The sequence below is a fragment of the Rhipicephalus sanguineus genome, chromosome 11 (genome assembly GCF_013339695.2).
Source record: "Rhipicephalus sanguineus isolate Rsan-2018 chromosome 11, BIME_Rsan_1.4, whole genome shotgun sequence".
Taxonomy (NCBI): domain Eukaryota; kingdom Metazoa; phylum Arthropoda; class Arachnida; order Ixodida; family Ixodidae; genus Rhipicephalus; species Rhipicephalus sanguineus.
The window spans coordinates 4,314,195-4,335,811 of NC_051186.1; the positions used below are offsets into that span (position 1 = coordinate 4,314,195).

A 21,617-nucleotide genomic window follows, 5' to 3' on the forward strand; every position below is an offset into this window, starting at 1 on the left:
TCATGTGTTGCGAATGCCTACCATTCCTTGGTGAACTTAATAAACGGGGGGGGGGGGGGGGTGCTCCTCTGCTCGTAGTTAGCTCACGCGTATACACAATCTTCTATTCTAGTTGCCACTCTTAATCTCGCTTTTTCGGCAAGCCGCCTAACATTATTTTTCGTTTCTTCGGGTCCGTATTTAATCCTACTTTAATGCTGCGTTCGTTTACACCTTTAGAATTTTGTTCGTGATTCGGCACCGTCGTTACTGAAAAGCGCGATAACGTCCACAAAACGCAAGTAGCTAAGATATTCTTCGCTAATCCTTATTCCTATATTTGCCCGTCCAAGTTCTTTCAATATTTATAGTGAATGTGCCGCGCATAACGTTGAAGAGATTGTAACTCTTCGCGTAGGCGTGCGCACAGTGGGGCAGGGGGGCGGCCGGCCCCCGTAGTCACCTAAGAAGAGGTGGGCGCAAGGTCTGCCAAACACATTGACTTAATAGGGAGGAGGGGGGCACCGCGATGAACCTTCCCCCCCCCCCCCACCCCCTCTGAAGGGGAACCCCGCTCACGCCTATGATTTTGCGCCTGATCCCATTCTCGATTAGGATTGTCCCGCTTTTTTTGAGGAATACGGTGGCTGTGGGGTTGTTTTAGATGTTGGCTACGGTATCTATAGATGTTTAGATATTCCTTTATGGCATAATTATTCCGGAACTGCTGGCGTGTGTTCATATCTCTGAATAAATTTCTGTTTATCACCTTGCAAATGTGTTGCTCCTTAATTTCTCAGACGCATGCGTAGTTGGTGCAGCAGGCCTTTCATCAATTTAGTTGTGTTAGAGACAATATTGACTTTCGTTCTCGGCCTTGCACGGTTCGACAGAATTGTGGGTCTTAATCGCACACTAAGACATCAGTGGAGCAGTCGTTCTAATTAGGAAGCATTTTTCGAATATGGCACCAACGGCAGTCGATGAATGTCGTTGGGCCGCGAATAGTCTATTTTAGCGCTGCTGACTTACAGTACAGTAACCACAGTAATACCGAACTGCCGTGGTCGGCACGCAACCATTTTACTTTATAACACATGTATCAGCCTGCCTGATCAAGTTACTTTACGCATCGAGCAACTACCGCCGGTGTCTCCATATAAACGTGCCGACCACGACGGTACAGTACTACCGTACTTAACGCACGATAAGCCACCACTGCTAAAACATAATAACGGGTGTAAACGGTCACGCCGGCGGCTACCCGACGTCGGCGGGGCCGACACCGCGCCAGCATCGGCTAGCATACAAAGGCCCAATGACGGCTTGCCATCATCGGCTGAATAACGGCAGGCCCGTCTCGGACCGACGCTGGCTAGCCCACGTCGGCCCGAAGCCGGCAAGCCCGCATGGGCCCAAAGGCGGCTAGCCGACGTCGGGCCGATGCGGGTGAAAGTAGCGCGAGCGTGATTTGCCGACGTGGGGCCAATATTGCTGCCGTCATTTGCCGACGTTGGGCCGAGATCGGTCCAATGGCGGCGTGCTGCCTGGGTTTGTACATAAAATAGGCGACATCATTCCGGCAATTCGCAGTACGGGAATGAGCGTGTAGTGCGAAACAGTACACAATAACGCATTTCCTAGCCGGTAAAAAGGAAGCTAACACAAAAGTATATAAGCTGCACGCTCTTAAATTTGAACACCGTACGACTTGCCTAGGCATCAAATTAAAAGCGTAAAAATCAATTATGTCGCTCGTGCCATGTAGCGATGGAGTTCGTGCACAATTGAGCAGCCATTTCACATTGGGAACGCGGATAACCTGCGAAGCTGTTCAGCATTGTGGTCGTAGCGCGGCAAACTTAAACAGAAGAGAAGACAACATGCAGTACAGGCGCTTGCCTACATTTGTCGTGCTATAACACCAATGGATCTCACCAAGTAAGCCCAATCTGCAGTTCTGTTTAGCATACTACGCAAATGTGTCACGGAATTTCAAACTATATCCGATGGCACATCCCGGAGCTAAATCCTAAATGTCTTTCCTGAAAGTCCCTTATGTATTCAGCGCACGCTGCTTTAAAATTTTTCATTTGAGCAGCGTGCGTCTTCTTGCCGCGACATTGCCTCGTCTTGTCTGGCTTGCCGCATGCACTTGGCGTTTCTCGGGCTATCTTGGGAAGCCATTTGAGCAGCAGGTGCATTTTGCCGCGTTCTCTTTTTTTTTTGCCACATGCGTCGTTTTGTATTGCTTGCCGCATGTGATTGGTGTTTTGTGCCCGATCTTAATTGGTGTTTGCGCATACTTGTGGTCACCTCTTCATTTTTAATGCGCCGGTGATTTTAGTAGTGTGGTTTGCCCAATTTGTGTGGCAAATGCGTTGGCAGTGGCCGTCGGTGTGTTTTCGTCTTCATTTTTAGCTGAGCAGTGGTCAGTTGTGGGGACCGCCCAATTGATGTGGCACATACGTTTTTACTCGCGCACCGACGGTTTGCCCTGGACATATACAGCTTGCCATAATGAGCACTCATGTAGTAGTGAAACGCCCAGTTCACGCATGTATCTGTGCGCAGGTACACGCTGAATATCGATAGTCTCGAATACGGAGCTCTGAAGAACGATGCCTGGACAGGCTTAATCGGGGACGTCCTGTACAGGGTGAGTGGCACAGTCTATCTATCTATCTATCTATCTATCTATCTATCTATCTATCTATCTATCTATCTATCTATCTATCTATCTATCTATCTATCTATCTATCTATCTATCTATCTATCTATCTATCTATCTATCTATCTATCTATCTATCTGTGGTAAAAGTAGTGACGAATGTCAAGAAAAGCGGTTCGAGAAAAAAATAGAGGAGTCCCTTGCAGTATCGGGAAAGTGGGGGCAAGTGGCGTGTGCGTGCCTGACGTACTACTGTATTTCTATTTCTTCTTTTCTTTCTTTCTTTTCTTTCTTCTTTCTTTTTCTCTTCTTTCTTTCTTTCTTTTTCTTCTTCTTTCTTTCTTTCTCTTTTCTTCTTTCTTCTTTCTTTCTTTCTTTCTTTGTCTCTCTCTCTTTCTTTCGTATCGCGCAATGCTCTCTCCTAACTGCTTCCTTCCTCCATGACGGTGAAATGGCCCTTATCCACGTGGTTAGCAACACAACACTTCAGTTGCTACAGGCAAGAACGACGGTCATGCGTTCATGTCCAGCCAACAATGAATGAAGGCACAGGAAGGAAGGTACAATGAAGCTAGGAACAATGAAGGATAGTACAGGAAGGTGACATGTGACGTTGCCATGACGTCACATGGGTCCAATATATGTGACGCTTCTATAAAGTCACACAGGTGCGGTGACTTCATTACATGAAATCAAGGCACGGTCGTACCGATCTCGGAGGCAGTGAAATAGTACCTTGAAAGGTAATCAGAAGCTTGCCAACACAGTCAGTGCGAGTACTACTCTCAGACTCCAAAGACTTGCATTAGGGCCGCGTTACGTTTTTGTCAGTGTTCTTATTTTTTACTTCTTTGTTTATTGGCTTATTTATGTTTGTTTATTTATTTGCTACCGTATGTTTTGATTTATTCAATGACTAATTTATTTGTTTGCTTGTTTCTTTACTTATTTCTTAATTTTTTGAACTGTGTATTGGGGTTTGTCTCATTTCCGTGGCACAGATTTGCTAGAGAGATGTTTTCTGTTGAGCGTAACTGTTCGCATGGTTACGAATGACCTAGTTATATAGATCTTTGCTGTAAAACTGAATGTTAGTTTGCATTTAACTTACTTTCTCAGATAACGAATGTGTTCCATTGGATTTTGTTGCAGCTAATTCCTCTACTTTAGAGTATGAGGCTTTCGTTTCGTTTATCCAAGTAAGCCTTTTTGTTTTGCGCATGTGGCCTGCGCCTTTCTCAGAAAAGCCACCTTGCGCTCAGTGAGATCAGCTTCACCCGGCAGCGCACGGAGGTTATCTCGTACCTCTACCCAGTGCTGTACGACGTCCTCAGCTACGCCACGAGGGCGCCCACGGTCATTCCATTCGCCATGGCCATCATCAAGCCTTTCAGTGGGACGTAAGTATAAAGGCCCAAGCTGACGTACAACATCTTGTGAGTCAAACAAGACAGAAGATCAAAGGTAGATGGATGCTAGAAGTAAATCGTTGAACACAGAATATCATTGCAGCCAGCGTTTCGGTAAGTGGACTTGTCTTTGTCGAAAGCCTGCATAGTGCTCCATATGAAATGCATGGGGGACAGAACCAAATTATTACAGCAGACAATTAAGCCCAGAAAGCGCAGGGGATATTATTTGCTGTTCTCAACTGTACTTTTGAATGATTACGACGTAAACGGAAATGAAATAAAGCATAAGAAAAAGTAGCTTTCCACAGGTGCGATCCGAACCTAAAACCTTCAAAGTATGTGTCACACGCTCTACCAATTGAGCTATAAGTGAAGGCGCTTCCCTGTCCACTTTTTTGGGTATTTCTGTGCGTGTAATCCATGGGAATGTTAGCCAGCGCCACTAGTAGCCTTGGCGAAGCGTGTGAAATACTCACCGCCACAGGGAGCCACATGGCACGTGATCTTTGATCGAGGTTGTAGCTGATGAATAAACCTCCGCGTGCTACCTCAAGACATTAAGTCGACCCGGGAAAACGCGCTCGTTAGGAAAGAGAGAAGGGAAAGTTTACGAAGGGCACGAGAAAAGAAAACAGGGTGGTAGGTTGTAGTGAAAAGCACCTCGAACCCACGACTTACCAGGTGTGTTGGGGCTCGAGCCTTCGACCTTCGGAACATGTCCCACTGAAGGAAAGGAAGCGTTGCCGGGGGTGACATTTGAACACAATACCTCGCGCTTAAAAGCCGCGTATCACCCACGTGGTTGAACACGTACGCTCGGAAGAAGGTTAAATTGCGTAAGCACTCGTAACTACGACGGCAGTGTGGGGATGCTGCGGCGGTGTACCTGCACCGCGGCGGCTTAGCAGCGCTGAAAGGTAGCGAGATTACCCACTACGGTAAAAACGGGAACAATTAGAGAAACAGAGAAGTATGTATACGTAAGCGTGCTGTCAGTTGCTCATCTTCATGGGTACGTTGAACCGGTTTAACAAGAAAAACTAGGACGACAAGTATGCAAGAGACAACTGGCGCGCCAAGTCTGTGTTGGTGATGATCGTGTCCTCGTTCAACGCAGATCTGGACCCTCCTAGTGATCGCTGTGGCGACGTCAACCGCTTTTCTCTTCTGCTTGCGCTGGAGCCCCGCCAGCAGACCGCGTCGCCATACGCCCGACTTCTGGTTTCTTATTTCTACACTCAGCCGACAGAGTAAGTGTTTGGCGCTGCCTTGGAAACCTTACCACTGTAATGTGCTTTTTCGGGCTAGCAGGAAATCGATGATTTCTTCTTAGCACAAAAAGGCTTCTGAAACAGTGGACGAAAAGAACGCGACATACACTAGGCTAACTTCCTACTGAATTGCTTTTGTTGGGATACATACTTATAATGGTAATCGCTCGCGTGCGCCACTACTGTTTACAGAACCACGTGTTCACGCATTGCCGAAGTTGTGGATGTACGCCTGAATTTGAAAAGTATGCAGTGCTCTACACTCATGCCGACCAAAAAACAACAGAGATAACGGAAGCGGCAAAAATGGCCAATGTAGGATCTCCAATGCTACCCGCCACGGTGGTCAAAGTGTTTATGGTGCTCGACTGCTGACCCGAAGGTCTTGGGATCGAATCCCGGCCGCGCCGGCCGCATTTTCGATGGAGGCGAAAATGCTTGAGGCCGGTGTACTTATATTTAGGTGCACGTTAAGGAACCCCAAGTGGTCGAAATTTCGTGAGCCCTCCATCCACTACGGCGTCTCTCATAATCGTATCGTGGTTTTGCTACCTTAAACCCCAGCAATTATATTATTATTACATCTTGAATGTATCAGTGTGCCGTCTATTGCCTGTCTAAGAAAGAGTTGGGCTATCTACGTGGAGCATATGATATTGAGAGATGAAATATTCTGTACGTGTTTTTAGTTTTAAATATAAACGACGCCTTTATCTTTTCAGTTGAGTAGATATCACTTTAGAGTGTCGCTATTCGTGGAATGTGGAGGGGCGCAGGCGCGCGACGGTTATCATTATAACTGTGTGTCCGAAACACAAAAATTCAGTTGGAAGCTAGCGGTTGTGTGTGTCGCATTTATTTTTTTTTGTCCCGTGTTTTCGAGAGAGTGAGAAAGGAGAGAAGCAACTTTATTGAAGTGAAAATATTTTTAGAGAGGGATGGCGGTCAGGCCGTGCTTGGCTGCCACCTCCTCGGCTGCTTGTATGGCCCGGAGCTGCACTTCGAGGCCCGTACTGCGGAGTACACTTTCCCACGCCTCGGGGGAGGGAGTCGTCAGGAGATGAAATTCCATACTTTAAGAAGAAATCATGGATTACCACGGCATTCGGTTCAATGATCGACAAAAGAAGAAAAAAATGTAGCGAAGGGTGGTTCACGCCTATTATCATCGTCAACTCGAGTGCTCTAACGGTAATTCAACAGCATTCCCTCAGCGTTGTCAAAGTTAGCAGAGCATCTGACCGCCTCAGCATGCATGAACGAAGTGATTCGTGGGCGCATCAGTGTCGTGGGAAGGCGTCAAGCGTCCAGAGGTCGGCCAACTCACTCGTTAGTCGACTCACTCAGGCTCACTGAGACACGGATTGAGCCGGGAGTCTGAGCCTGAGTGAGTCCGAGTGAGTAATATTTGGTGATATTGAGTCCGGTTGAAAAGAATTTTAGTGAGTATGAGTCCTTGTGAGTGCGGTTGTGGAAAGCTTTGGTGAGTCTGTGTCCGAGTGAGCCCTAAGGGCAAAATATTTTTCATGAGTGAGTCTGAGTGAGCTCCACATTTTTTGCCGACCTATGCAAGCGTCTGAATACGAATGAGGAATACGCATGAGCTTGTTGCACGCAGGGCATTCTTGAAGGCGTTCTATTCCGCCTGCGGGGTATGTAGAGCCACCCAAATCTTTAACTAGCGTGCACGAGCGGCGACTTTTCTGTCCGGCAGCGCCATATGACGGAGCCAAGTTGTAAACAAGGTGGGGGTAAGTGCATGCCCGCAAAGCGCGCTCAGATAGGCCCATTGTCTGTTAGGCTGTTGCTTATTGAGGACCACATCTATGGTACTGGCGCACTTCAGGCGAACCATGTCTTATCTCATTAGTGGGGGCGTGTGGGCGTATGTGTACATTTTGTTTGCTCGATTGCTTGCTGCGAGCTGGCTGTCGTATTGCTGGCGCAAACATAATACTTCGTTCCCCACGACACACGCGCTCGTAGCAATGAAGTTGACCCACAAAAACTTAAGTAGACACAGACTGAGACGTGCCCATCGTGATGCTGTCCCTGTGTGGGTTGTTGTAACGTGTGCTTTGCTCTCCTTCAGACCCGTGGGAAGAAGAGCATGCGAGCGCCGGATACCGCGTCTTTCTCGGTCCGTGGTGGCTGTTTGTGACGGTGTTGACAACACTGTACAGCGGCCGCCTTGTGGCCATCATGAGCGTGGCCGTGCACGACACTTGGATCAACAACCTCGACGCCTTGGAAAAAGCGCTGGCCAGGCGCGAAGTGCGTGTCTGCACTCACAGCAGGACCATCTTCATCGAGTACATTAAGGTATCCTGAAGCCTTTTAGTTTACAGCCGCGGCCACGTCTAGCCAGACCGCGCGAGCAGCCGGTTTTAGATGCGAAGCATCTTATGGCGCAGTTCAATCCGGTGGTGGTGTGCAGCGTGACCACCCCTACTGTGCATGCGCGAACCCTCTCCACACACCTCCTCTCCCACTTTCCCCTCCCCCACTTCCCTGTCCCCTTCCCCTCTTCCAACGGGCCTCGAGCATTGTTGCCTCCATTGAAAATGCAGACGGCGTGACAGGAATGGCTTATGACACTGTAAAATTGTACAACTGAAAGAATTGGCTTTCTTCGTGTTTCATCAAGCCTTTTTGTGCTGGCAGGAAATTCTGAGGAAACAGTGTTCGATGTGCATGTTTAGCTCATCATACTCAGCGAAAGCTCTTATCAAATCACTACGGCAGTGGGGGTAGTTGTCCGCCGCAGCCGCCGCCGCAGCCGCCGCCGCCACCACCGCCGATGTCCGTAACAACTTTCGCGCGATATAATAAAAAATGAAATAAATAAAAAATATGCAGGATCGGATGGGATTTAAACCCGGGCCCCCTGCGTGTCAGTCGAGTATTTTACCACAGAGCCACGCTGGTTCTTTTTTTCTTTATTGCCTCACAAACCCGAACGGCCTTTCACAATGCCGATGTGGAAGTCAGACATGTTCGCGATTACTTTCGCGAATGTGTGTCTCGTTTTATCGAAATGCACAGAGCCACGCCGGTGCTTGAAACTCCTTTGCAAAAAGACCCTATACAGGCGTCATGTCGGGCAAGGAATCGCATTAACATGTGTAATATTGGCCGCGAGATCGAGCGGAGTCGCCGCCTGGCGGCTACTGGCTGAAGCGCGCCTAGTGTGGATTGCACCCTGCGTCGTCTTCTAGCCGCGTCGTGTTTGCATGTGCGCGCACGTCCTGCACATTCTCAAAGGGCGGTTTGTTCTGTTATGTTAGCGCGATTTTAACTGCCCGTACGTATACCTAACATTGTGTACAGAAGCAAATGGGCTTGCTCGGCTGCATGCACATTGTAATAAGACCAGTGAGTGCGACTTTCGAGAGGGCCGTGTATTGGTGTCGTACTTTTCGTTCGCCAGAATAATTTCAGCGCTGATGCCGCTTGCTGGTTCAAGGACATCGTAAAGTGCGCTTGGCACAGTCCCAGACATGAGGAGCATTCAGTCGTGTGTGAATGCAGCGTTTTAGAGACTCCGTGGTAAACAAAAACGAGGCTCATGCACATTCGCATTGTTGTTAGGTGTATAACTGCGGCACCCCAGTTCATGACGGGCTTTAGTTGAGCTTAAGATGTCCTTTTATTTTACGGTCGTGGTCCCACTACAGCGAAATATTTCTATCGAGTGAAGTCTCAGACTTCGGTACTCAAACTGTCTCTCAAAAAACACAGGCAATGGAATGACACGGCAGTGATAAAACGGTGTTGCCGCGCGCAATTTGAACTTGGGGCGATATTTATGCAGAACCACCCGTGTTCTTAGCTCGACGGCGTGCCTTACATTTATGTCGTATAATTTCACGCAAAACCTCATCCTTTTTTTCTCTCATTATCTTGAGCGTTTGCGTGGAGTTGTTATAAATTGATGGAAGGCAGCGTACATTATTATTTTGAAAGAAAAAGACACGTATTCCACAAAATAACCCGACCTTTGTTGCATCACTGTCGTCATGTAATCAATCGATGAAAGCTCTGTGCTAAACTCTTATATATATATATATATATATATATATATATATATATATATATATATATATATATATATATATATATATATATATATATATATATATATATAGTGCGTAAGCGCAGACTGTCATCCAGGGCGAGCACCCGTTTCATCTGCAGATTGCGCTTCTCTCACTAGTAATAGGAACGTTGGATAATCTTTGTGCATCAATTCAACAATGAGGATTGTATATATTACCATTAAGCAGCAATCAACGCATTTTATTCGGCGACAATCGGCTCAAACTGCTGACAACGAAGCGCCGCTGTGTACATTTGTATACGCGCCTCCGACCGCCTCTCCACACTAACGCAGTGACGCTGGTGCCACCTATAGGTCGATCTCGCGGCCTGTAATATAGCGTGACAGAAGAGTAAAATAAGAAGCAGGCGTCACACAATGCTAATTGCGCAACGAGTGTGTGGTTTAAAGCTTCCCACCCACTACGAAGTGGACAACCGTAATTATTCATCGTCACCAGCCACATGAAGCGTCAACAGACGTGCACATGATGCCTTACAGATGTGTAGGGGGTGTCTCGCTTATCCGCAGAAAGACGAATAATGGCAGAGTGGGTGTTTCCCGGCTTCACAAAAATTATGATTTGTGGCGTAGTGGATACCTTGCATGTGTACTTGTATTAGTTTTTCCAAGAGAGTTTTGAATGGGCTCTACAAAGGCCGCACAATCCAGCTTTCGCTGTGACTGTGCTGCGCGCTCAACGCTGGTCTGGCGTTTTTCTTGTATATATACTGCACTGGCGGTTTCAAGCTGAAATGCGAAATTTGACTTTCTTACCTATAACTTCTATAACACGAAGCTGCATACTTGCAGAAGGCGGTCCTAAGATAACATCAGCGTTTGTGGGGGTCTCCTGCCCAAGTAAAACTTGAAAACTATGAATTAAAAGTAAAAGAAATGAACATATAGAGTGAATACTTAAATTGCTTAAATACCTAAAGTGATGTTCACGAATAGGTGGAATTATTTATGGGTTGGAAACAAGATATACCGGTTCTGTGTTAAACATTTATAAGCAATGACCGACTTCATACTCGAGTATGAAACACCGTTACAACTGTCGCTGAACCCTGAATTACGCGACCTAGGCCTGCTGGCGTAAGCGCTACCTGACATACGAGTCGAGCTGGCTCTGTAGTAAAAAGTAGGACCAAGATAGGTTTTTCTCTGTGCCAACACGAGAGCATCATTCGATAGGCATTGAATGAAGGTAATTGAATGAATGTATGCATTGCCTACATTAGCTGACATTAGCAACATTACAGAACAATTGCCCTTATTTAGCCAAGCCAGCCATTACTTAGTCGTATTTAGCTAATTCTAGGTATTCTTCGCCAACATTTAGCTATCCTTTAGCCAGCCAAAGCCAACATTAGCAATTGCTAACCAGGCAGCAGAAAGCACAGGACCGGGTTGATTGGCGGAACAAGGCAGATGCCTTTGCCCTGCAGTGGGCGTAGATGATGAAAAATAAGTGCGCAGGCTAGGACACCACGTTGGCTCACCGTTCGCCGTTCACAGGCCACAAGAAGGTGGGAAAGTGCGTTAAGATACCCTTGCTACATAAAAACAATTTGGCGCAAGAGAAACGGCAGCGCAGTGGGTGTGGTGCGTCAGCTAATTTGTGAGAAATATTGCTTTAATCGTAATTTCAGTTTATCGTTTTTTTTTCATCTTCTGATTGCGAATAATCACGTTATACGAGTGGTTTGAGCTCTTAGATCCGGCATGCGCAAAATGAACAGTCGATCTAACTACTAAAAAGTGCAACAGTTTTGGGATGTTGGTGGGGTAACAGAAGAATGAACATGACCAGTTCTTGGGGAAATTCATTTCTCCCAAGATGAGTGTACTGTGTGAAAAACCATGCCCCCTAACGGCCAATCATCAGCGCTAAAAGGAGCTGAAAAGAAAGAGCTCGCTTGTAGAAGCATCGATCCGCCGATCGATCCATCCACCCATTATTGATCCATCCGATCATCCTCCTGGCCACCCTCTTTTTCGCTATTCTTTAATCAGTCCAATTGTCCTTAAAATTAAAAAGGTGGCTTATTATCCACCTTCAGCTAACGATGTGGAGAACTCCTCTAAAAGGCACTAACCTGTTCAGTATTCGGAATACGTTTCAACTTGCCTGAATTCATACACTGTGGCTCGTGTAGTGTAGGGTAGCCAGTAACACCGGTTGAATTCTACAGATAGCAAGTTTTGGCTGCGTGTTTTATGCCATTCAATTTAATTTCTCTTGCGCCACATTTTTGGAGCCCGCATCAAAAACAATTTCCGAACCGAAGTTTGCAAAAGGTCCCCTAGGAATCTGAAATAGGACTTGAAAACTGTCATATGATATTATATATCCAGATCGAATATGCGGTAGAGGATTGTAAATGTATGACGGTGTGCAACGCATGGCCTATTTGCTTGCGTGATGCGGGCAAGGACCAGTGCTGGCTAGCATTGGCTTATGTGGGTAAATAGCTGACTCAGGTCAGTCGCATTCATAGAATACATTGAGAAATTCTGCACCTTCTCGCGTCGGAGGCCTCAGAAAACTTACCCACCTCTCTGTAACCAAGGGTCATGACCCTACTCTGATTGCTCAAATGCTTTTTACACATGACAGTTTCACTCACGCAACTCTGCCACATTCCTAAGGCCACCAGATGAAATACGCGAGAGGTACAACAAACTGCTATAGTATATTTTTCTTTGTATAGGCTGCCACACAGTAAAACGAAATTTTAGCTTTGTATTGAAAAAATTTAAAAAAAAGCGCAGACATAAAAAGTATTGAGAAAATCGCCATTGTTCTCCCAGGTAGCGACCAGCGGCGCTTTCCACCAAGTCCGTGTCAACCAATTGGAAGGAGACAGTCGGGGACAGTCGGTACTTGTGAATGACCGCAAAACGGGACTCGAGAGGGCGCTGTATCATAAATACGTTTACGTGGACTCAAGGTAAGCCGCAATCGTTTATCCCAGGTTTGTTGTTCGGTTGAAACAAATTGCCTGCAGTTATCGGTGCGTCGGCTTGTCGGGGAAGTGGAGATATAAATAGGTCACGAAAATGCAACGCTTCGTTATAACTAACCCGTTTTTGTTCTAATAAATGCGACTCATTTCTCAGAGAACCAAAGGCACTTACTTTGAGCGTTTCTATCTATCTATCTATCTATCTATCTATCTATCTATCTATCTATCTATCTATCTATCTATCTATCTATCTATCTATCTATCTATCTATCTATCTATCTATCTATCTATCTATCTATCTATCTGTCTGTCTGTCTGTCTGTCTGTCTGTCTGTCTGTCTGTCTGTCTGTCTGTCTGTCTGTCTCTCTATCTATCTATCTATCTATCTATCTATCTATCTATCTATCTATCTATCTATCTATCTATCTATCTATCTATCTATCTATCTATCTATCTATCTATCTATCTATCTATCTATCTATCTATCTATCTATCTATCTATCTATCTATCTAGCCGCCTACGTCTAGGTATCCTCGTGGTCGGCTCCTTAACTTGGTATACACCAAAATTGCCTAGGAGGGCATGAGGCTACGACGAACATGATCATCTGGTCAGGACCTGAACAGCGTGAAAATCCCGTCGTGTACGTCATGAAACCATTTCCTCCATTCGATTCACGTGTGGCACATACCCGTATACCACGGGCCGTGGTTTGCACGCATGCGCCACCGGTTATGCAGTTTATATCTAGTCAGACGCTGCGAGAACAGACATTGGAACAGACATTGGTCTCGACGAATGAAAAGAACAAAATTCAGGATCCCAGCAGGAATCGTAACCAGGCATTCTACGTGGCAGTCATGTATTCTACAACAGAGACACGCTAGGTTTCAGAAGTGCTTTGAAAAAGATGGTTGATCCCTCCATCATAGGGATCGGAATAACACGAAAGTAAAGCGTGCCCTTACAGAAGTAACTGAATGTTTACTGCACATTGATATAAGAGAGTTTGCAACAATGTATATTGATGTCTGGCAGCTATAGCACCGTTTAACGTGGATGCACCCACTTTCATGATTGCTTGTACATCTCCATCCCCAGGACTAGCGTCCATGTTAAATGATTAAACAAACCCTTGTGGTAGCTGTAGTAGTTAACGGTGAAAGCGTAATCAGAGAACGAGGTGTGATAGCCAGAAGAGCGTCCCATTTTGGACGTAGTACATGGTCGCCATCCCGCGGCATGTTAATATGTAATTGAACACCACGGACGCACTAGAGAGAAACGCAAAGCGCGTCGTGCCGCCCCGGTAGCCCGGCCGCGATTTTTCTCGGGGCGAGCGCGTGAGCGGGGCACGCGGTGTTACAGCCAGGTGAGGCAGGCGCGCGTCGCAGAGCTAGTTGTGGTTTGGATTGGCGTGATGGTATGAGCGAGGCCGACGCTTTTACGACGCTTCGGCTAAGATCGCCACCTCGCGGTGTGTTAAGGCATTGACAAAATTGAACTTTTATTGAAAACGCGCCGAATGGGACGGACGTGTAACGTGTTGCAGGTGCTAATCTCGGAGGCCAGAGTAATGAAGAATTGCTTTACTTTACCGCTCCCAGAGGGCAACACCGCCCCGCGGGCCGGGATAGTGGTAGATATAAAAGGCGCGTTTGTAAAACCTCTAGTGTCTGTGACGGTGGCGCAGTGGATAGCATGCCTGGCATCTGTTGTTGCCGACCGAGCGGTCGTTGGTTCGATGCCCATTGACAGAACTTTTTTTCTTTGACATCTGATCGTGTAAATTTTTTCGACGTCATTTCCGTGACGGAAATACGTCACTGAAGTCTTGGTGGACCCCGGCATAAAACACTTTCGTGTTAAAAAGATTCTATGGAAGCGTCATGTCGGTGCAACGTCAGCTGTGGTTGCAGTGCTGGCTATCAATTTATATAACATGGTAATAAACTTTACATATTTATTCCTATGATACAGACATTTAGGCTTAACGTCAATTGTGGTTCCAGTGTTGGATCTGCTTTTATAACAGTCTAATAAACATTAGATATGTACTTCCATTACATATCTACTGTAGGTTCCAGAAATTGCTAACGCTCCAATTTCTGTGAGCAGAGCGTCTTTTTCGAGGTCATGCACGTCGGAGTGCACATCCTATACGTTGAGAGCGGCGAGCGTGAGGTAATTATTGTGGTTGTGACACCGAACGAAAGTGGTAGCCCTGTCAGAGTCATTGTCTAGATGCCTATTTGCTGGCCGAGTCATGTCGTTGACAGACCTGGTCGATAGAGCCAGTTACATGTCGGAACCTGAAGTCACCTTTTACGTTGGTGAGGTATAGGCCGTCGGGGCTGGTAGCCCTGGAAAGTGCTACGTAGACCACCTTCAGTGGATGGCGCTTATCGTATCCGTAGACTACCTGGCCGTATGTCACCCTTTGTGACTTATATATAGCTATGGCGTTCGCTTGCGCAAGGTGAAACTGTGACCTACTACACGAGATAATTTTCCGGCGTATGTTGTGGTTGTGGTGGTTCGTAGTCCCACGGGCACTCATTTCAATTATATTGAGTGCGTGAGGTAGTTATGTGCTTCGTCCTGGCTGGGACCACAATGCCCACCGTACACGTTGGAAACTCAAGCCACAGTCGCAAGAGGTTGTACCAAAGGTGCATACGCTCGATGTACCAAAGGTGCATATGTTTCCGGTAACTAGGCCATGGCTTACGTCGATGTTGACCGTGGTCTTGTACGGCTTGCCGATTCTTAAGTAAATTAAGGCCGGCAGGCTGCCCACGTCCCTTGCTTTCAGGTTGGCCGCATGTGTCCGGGCATCCCTGTGTACCTGCTCGTTCTTATAGCCAGTAATGTTATCGCATGCAAGATGACGTAACATGTTGTCCGCAGCATCGAGGCAATGTGCGTTATAGCGGTCGACGTTCGCATTGCTGTAGTACAGCCGTATGCCGTCACGGCACTTAGCGGCGGCTTCTTCGCGTGTCACAAAACGGCTCTCAATCAATCTGACATCTTCCTCGGTTAGCATGAGGCCATCACCCAGCCTCCTAAGAAATGAAGAGAACACTGCGTCATTCTGGCGGACCACGTGGCCGAGTGGATTGCAGTCGAGTGTCTTTCAGAGGTGTTCTGTCTTCAGCACCCACACTTGCCTTGCTTTTCAATGCGTATGTTCGCCGTTAATGTTTTGAGACTGTGAATCACTTGTCGCACATACCCATATAAGAGGAACTGTGGTATGCGGTTGTCCCGCACGTGAGTAGGGGAAACGATTTCATGATGTAAGAGACAGGCGTTTGGCGTTATTTATGTCAGGACCAGTCAATCGTGTTCGTCATACGCTGATCCCCTGCTATGCCAGTTTTGCTAAATTACAAATTATGGAGACGACCACGAAGCGCCCAGACCTAGAAAGTTAGATAATAATAATTGTTGGGGTTTAACGACCCAAAACCACGATATGATTATGAGAGACACGTAGTGGAGGGCTCCGGAAATTTTGACCACCTGGGATTCTTTCACGTGCACCTAAATCTAAATACACGGGCCTCTAGCATTTTCGTCTCCATCGAAAGTACAGCCGCCGCGGCCGGGATTCGATCCCGCGACCGGCGGGTCAGCAGTCGAGCACCTTAACCCCTAGACGACCGTGGTAGATAGATAGATAGATAGATAGATAGATAGATAGATAGATAGATAGATAGATAGATAGATAGATAGATAGATAGATAGATAGATAGATAGATAGATAGATAGATAGATAGAAAAAATGGCCAACGTGCCCGAGGTTCGCTAAGTGATGCTTCGCATATAACACGCTTGTACTCACGTTTTACGAGGCATATTGAGTGTACGCTAGTTCGCTCGTAGGGCAATGAAGTACATATACTTCATTAAGTGCACAACGAAAAATATGAGCCACGTTGTTGAAAAGGATATCCTTGGCCGTGGATAGCGAATGGATTGCTGTCACTCGTGCTACAACAGTGCGGATAAGATAGCATTAGAGCGTGGCCTTCGGCTGACTGGACTGAAAAAAATGGCGCCACGAGCACCAGCTGTTCAGGGGACGCTGAGGTGCCTTAGCGAATGCTGGAGAAAAATATGGAAGCCTATTTTGGAAAAAATACAATTGCAGAACCCTCCAGGCACCTAGCTCTAGTTATGTCTTTGGTGAGCTGTAATGTCGTCCGGGTGTTCGAAGGGAGTGCTTTTGCCGTGTCAGTGAACAACCTTACCTATACGTTAACTATATGGAAGAAAAAAATGAACAACATACAAGCTAAATAAACAGTGATAGTTTTAAAGTTATTTTCAATTAGAGAATACCTCACAGGCCGCCTGTAAGTGGCAACGTCAGCAACTCTCCGAAGCGCATGTTGCGAGACCACAGAGTCTTTGCAATCTTCAACCACGGTGCCCCTCGGTTGACATTAACGCTCAAAAAGCTGTCTTTGGAGAAAGTATTCGCCATCAGTTGGGAGAACTTGCATTACTACGTCCGAAGCAGGTGGCGCTGGCATCAAGGGAACCGTTGAAAGCGGGTGGGGCTGGCATGAACGTCGCACAACCGCAGTTACCGTGGCTGTTGAACATAGGGATTGCAAAGAAGCCTTTCGTGCAATAGGCACAACAATTTTCACGCTACAAAGGCGTAGTGTTATGGAAACACCATGTGAAGGTATTACGGCAGGAATTCTGGCAAAGGCTTGCAACAGGTAACGTTCCTGCATGGCTCGCGCGTTTGCCTCAGACGAAGTATAACGTGACTGGAGAGAGATAATTTTAGTTGCTCTTTGGACTCACTGCTCCTCCGACAGGCCATATTTGGTGCCGCTTGATAGAGGCCTGACATGGCAGGGCCGTAATAGGCAATTTTCGACCTATGTTCTCTTTGGAGAAGCGTCGTCAATTGTGATAGCGCTTTCCAGATGACTGCATTTCATCTGTACCGCTTGCAATGCCAGGAATTTAGGTATTTTTGTAGAGCTAGATACGTTGTTCGCGCAGTCAAAATATTGACAAAAATTGTCTGGCGAAGAGAGGTGATCATCGAAAAGAAGCATATACAGTGGCCACATAAGTCAAACAATACATTGATTTCATCTCGTTTTGTCTTTGCTTTGGCAGATTGTCCCTGCTGACTGGGCTGGCGCAAGTAGGCGAGCAAGAGGCACCGCTGCTGCGCGTTGTAAGAGACCACTTGGGCGTCGAATATTGCGGATTCGTCTTCCAAAAGGGTTGTCCTCTCAAGCACACCTTCACCGCCAGGTATGCATGTCCGCGAACTTCCTGTGTACGGCGACCTACATGCATGATTTTGCGTTTGCCGGGAAGAAGGAACTATTTCATCCGTAAAGCTGCCCTGCTAGCAATCGACAGTAGCGCAGATCCGCTTCTACGGAGGACCTTACGCCGAATTTCGTCACAGACACAATGCGGGAATCCATGCCATTCTGGCAGAGAAAAGTAAGCATAAGCAATCATGCGTCAATCTTTATCAGAAATCCAAACAGGAGAATGTCTAAGGAAAGGCGGATGCTTGAAGGGATGAGAGATCGTTGAACAGGTGGCAGCCATCGTTTACTTTATCATTCAGTGCAGCACTAGTGAATGTCCAGGCGACACTGTTGATGACACTGTGGACACCATTAAGACGCTGGTAACATTTTCAAAACAAAAGACTAGACGCGAAACTCACCTTAGAACAGCCCTACGTAGAACCGCAAACAAGCAGCGTCTACCAATTGCACAAACGCACACACTCGTTGCTCATGCACGAGCATCACGTAGAGATATCGATTTTCTAATAAACACTGAAACTTGCCACGAAAGCGTTCATGTCATGAATCACGTCAAAATTTACCCGCACCCTGGCATTATTTTTGCTCGGGACACATTACCCGCCGTGGTGATGCAGTAGTTACGGTGCATGACTACTGACCCGCACATCGCGGGATCGAATCCTGGCCGCGGAGGCCGCATTTCGGTGGAGGCGAAATGCTAGTGGCCCGCGCACATCGATTTAGGTGCACGTTAAAGAGTCCGAGGTGGTCGAATTATCCGGAGTGCTCCGCTACGGCGACCTCATAATCATGTCATGGTTTCATAATGATATCGTGGTCTTGGGATGTAAAACTCCTACAATTATTATTAAAGAGGTAATAATGAAAATACCTACATGACCGCAAAGATAGTGTTTTCCGCTCTAGTTCGAATAGATAATGTGCCCTTTCCGACCTATTTTGCCGCCCAAGAGCGATTGACATGTTTTTTTAATGGCTCACTTAAATGAATAAAGTGGTACACACAGCGACTGAGTCTAGCGGCTTATCATTTATAAACATTGTCCAACGCGTACACACACACGGTGCTAAGGTAGGCAGTTACAACCTTCATAAAGACAAGTCCACTTGTCGAAGCGTTCGCTTCAACGACTAGCCCTTTCTTCGATGTCTTAAAGCTTTAGTATAGATTCACGCACGTGATCTGGATAAAATTCTTCTTGATATAGGGCGAGCGCGCACAGAAATCCTCCTTAGCGGAGATCCCTAAAATCCGGATGTGATCCGGCCCTACGAACAAATAAACCTTTGGCACTATAGCATCCGTCATGTTTATTCGAATGGCATGTAAATTATCGGTGTTCATATTCAATAAGTTACTGGGATCGAGTCACCTTTTCCGGCAGGACCTATACCGTAAAACATCCGTATTACCATTGTCATCTAAGAAGTAAGGATATGTCCTAAGGTATATGAATACTATGCTAACCGCGCTTTAAATCTCATGTTGTAATAGGTGCTAACCGAAAGCCCAAAATCATGATGCGGACGCTAAAAACGTGAGCAACTTGCACTAGTGGTGCAAGGCTGGGCTAACAGCTGAGCTTGAGGCCGACCTAGCTTATTAGCAATGCCCTATTTAGCGTGCTAATAATTAGCGATGCATTAAATAGCAAGGGCCTAGTCATCATTGCCTTAATTAGCCTGATCTCAGCATGGCTTGGCTTAAATAGCTTGATCTTTGCATAACTGGGCTTAATTGGGCTGACTACGCTTATTCCGCCAATTCCAGGTGACGTCAGAGCTAGGCAGTGTTTTTCTTCGCGCAACATGTCACAAAGAAAAGGTTAACAGCGCCGCTGTAAAACAATTTTGACATGCAGAAGTCGCGCCCTGTTCGAGACTGGACACACACACCGCTGGATGTCGGATACACTCCGGTACACGTTGCCGGCGTACCTAGACCCGGACACCTTCGCCCACTACGACGCAGACGTGTGGAAGACGGCAAGCGACCAGGGGGCGCTTAACATCATAGACTTCGTCGGGCCTGCCTGGCTGTTGGCCGCTGGATACGCCATGGGGCTCTGCGCGCTCTTTTTGGAGCTCGTGGCGGTTAGGGCCAGGCGGAGATGGCTGCGAAGACCCTGTTGGCTGCGCCGCCGGCGTGTCCGCTTTGGCTGTACGCCACATCAATGCGTGGGAGGCCGCATTTCGATGACTGGCTTAGCGGGAACGCGGCGTCTCGCCTGGATGCACCATGCGCGGCAAACAAGCCATGCCTTGCAAGGGTGACGTAGGTGGTAGCAGGCAATCGATGCTGCGTACGCTAATCGTTTTAACACTGAGTAAGGGATAATTAGGAGCTAAACGCAACATCACTGAAGCAAAGTAAGAAAGGAAGAGCATCGGTACAATACGCGATCGCATGTCAGAACCCGCGTGCAGTGCACAGAAAGCTACGGCAGCTCAGCGCAAGAACATTGCTCAGCCATTCAGCTCATAACAACGTAACAAGCGATCGGCGTGTCTTCACGTAGAGATCGCGCTGCGTAATATGGCTGCGTGACGTATTGCTCTTTCCAAAGTTACTTCTATGAGATCGCGAATTTGAAAGAAATTATGAAATTAAGGAGGCCCTGCTGTCTCGCGTTTCTTGGCGTTAGCCTCAAAGCGGCACTGAAACACTTTCTTCAAGAAGCCACATTTTATTGGGGTCCCTTTGTAGCAGAAGCACCGAAATTAACTTCAAGAAAAATGTGAAAATTGAAGAAATCCTGTGAATTAACACTAAACATGATTTTTCGTATCTCTCTGTGGTGACACCCTGGGGTGGCGCCATAAAGCAAGGCACAAGCCTTCGCGTGGTCGTTGTTAAGTAGGAGGGCGGCGAAAATAATAATTTCTCAGGTTTTACTTACTATGACCACGATTTAGGAGCCATGGTTCATTATTCTTTATTGCTCACCCAAATCTAAGTAGACGAGCTTGCAGCATTTTCAGCTCCACCAAAATGCTAGAGGCTCGACATCCAAAGCATGTACTCGGGCCAGCACCCTGCAGTGGACGAAATGAAGGAAAGGCAGGAAGGTCAACCAAAGAGGGGCTCGGAACCCTACTCTGGGTTAAAGAGACTAAGGGAAGAAAAGAAAGAACAAATACGGAAGAAGGTGCTCTCAAGGTGGAATATGCGTGCCTGTTCATTACCCAGACAGCCTGGGAAAGCTGAGCGAGCAGCGAGGTCGAAATTTGAGCGAGTAATCCTTTTGTACTCCCGCTGGCAAACAGGACAACGAAAGGAGAGTAGAAAAGGACGCAAGAGTATTGCGTCCCTGCATCTTGGAGGCCCCACTGCTAAATATTTCTACTTTACTTGCAGCGCCTTTCCTATTGCTGCGTTGTTAGAATTATTTACTGTACAGCATGACGATTACTATGGCTACACACAAAAATGACTGACAGCACGCGATCACACGTTTTTCATTCTTTTTTGTGCATTATCACAGACACTCAATAAGTACAGAAGAAATACCACAAAATCATTTTGTTATGCTTGACAAAAACGTTCAATGTGCGTTATCACAATGTACAGAAAACAAACACTCAAGAAGCACCTATCAAATTAAAAACAACAGATATACAACTGCCCACATATTTAAATTTCTGAAGGCAGAAAATAACGTTAATATTGCTTTCATGCTGGCAGATGCAGCAATATACATATTGTGACGTAGTTGTCCTTGGATTATTTAATCTCAATGGGCAAAAAATTCATGTTTTTTGCGCAACCTTGTCTTCTGCGTCGGCGTTTTGATGCCTGCGTTTGTTTCGTCTTCGTCCCAGAGTGTGCTGCTTTTGTATGCTGCGCTCATTAAATGTTAGCTGCAAACGTGCTCGTCCTTCCT

General features: G+C 46.7%; 1 protein-coding gene across 1 annotated transcript in view; it reads left to right on the forward strand.

Annotated features, from left to right (window-relative positions):
* LOC119373628 (glutamate receptor ionotropic, delta-2) overlaps positions 1-21,213 on the forward strand; it is a 46,954-nt gene extending 25,741 nt beyond the window's left edge. The window contains exons 7-14 of the mRNA XM_049410838.1: positions 2,554-2,638; positions 3,893-4,043; positions 4,163-4,173; positions 5,180-5,312; positions 7,426-7,655; positions 12,250-12,389; positions 17,558-17,698; positions 19,596-21,213. Of these exons, the coding sequence (XP_049266795.1) occupies positions 2,554-2,638; positions 3,893-4,043; positions 4,163-4,173; positions 5,180-5,312; positions 7,426-7,655; positions 12,250-12,389; positions 17,558-17,698; positions 19,596-20,007 (1,303 nt within the window). The 3' untranslated portion in view covers positions 20,008-21,213. The remainder of the gene's footprint in view (positions 1-2,553; positions 2,639-3,892; positions 4,044-4,162; positions 4,174-5,179; positions 5,313-7,425; positions 7,656-12,249; positions 12,390-17,557; positions 17,699-19,595) is intronic.
* Positions 21,214-21,617: the final 404 nt, after the last annotated feature.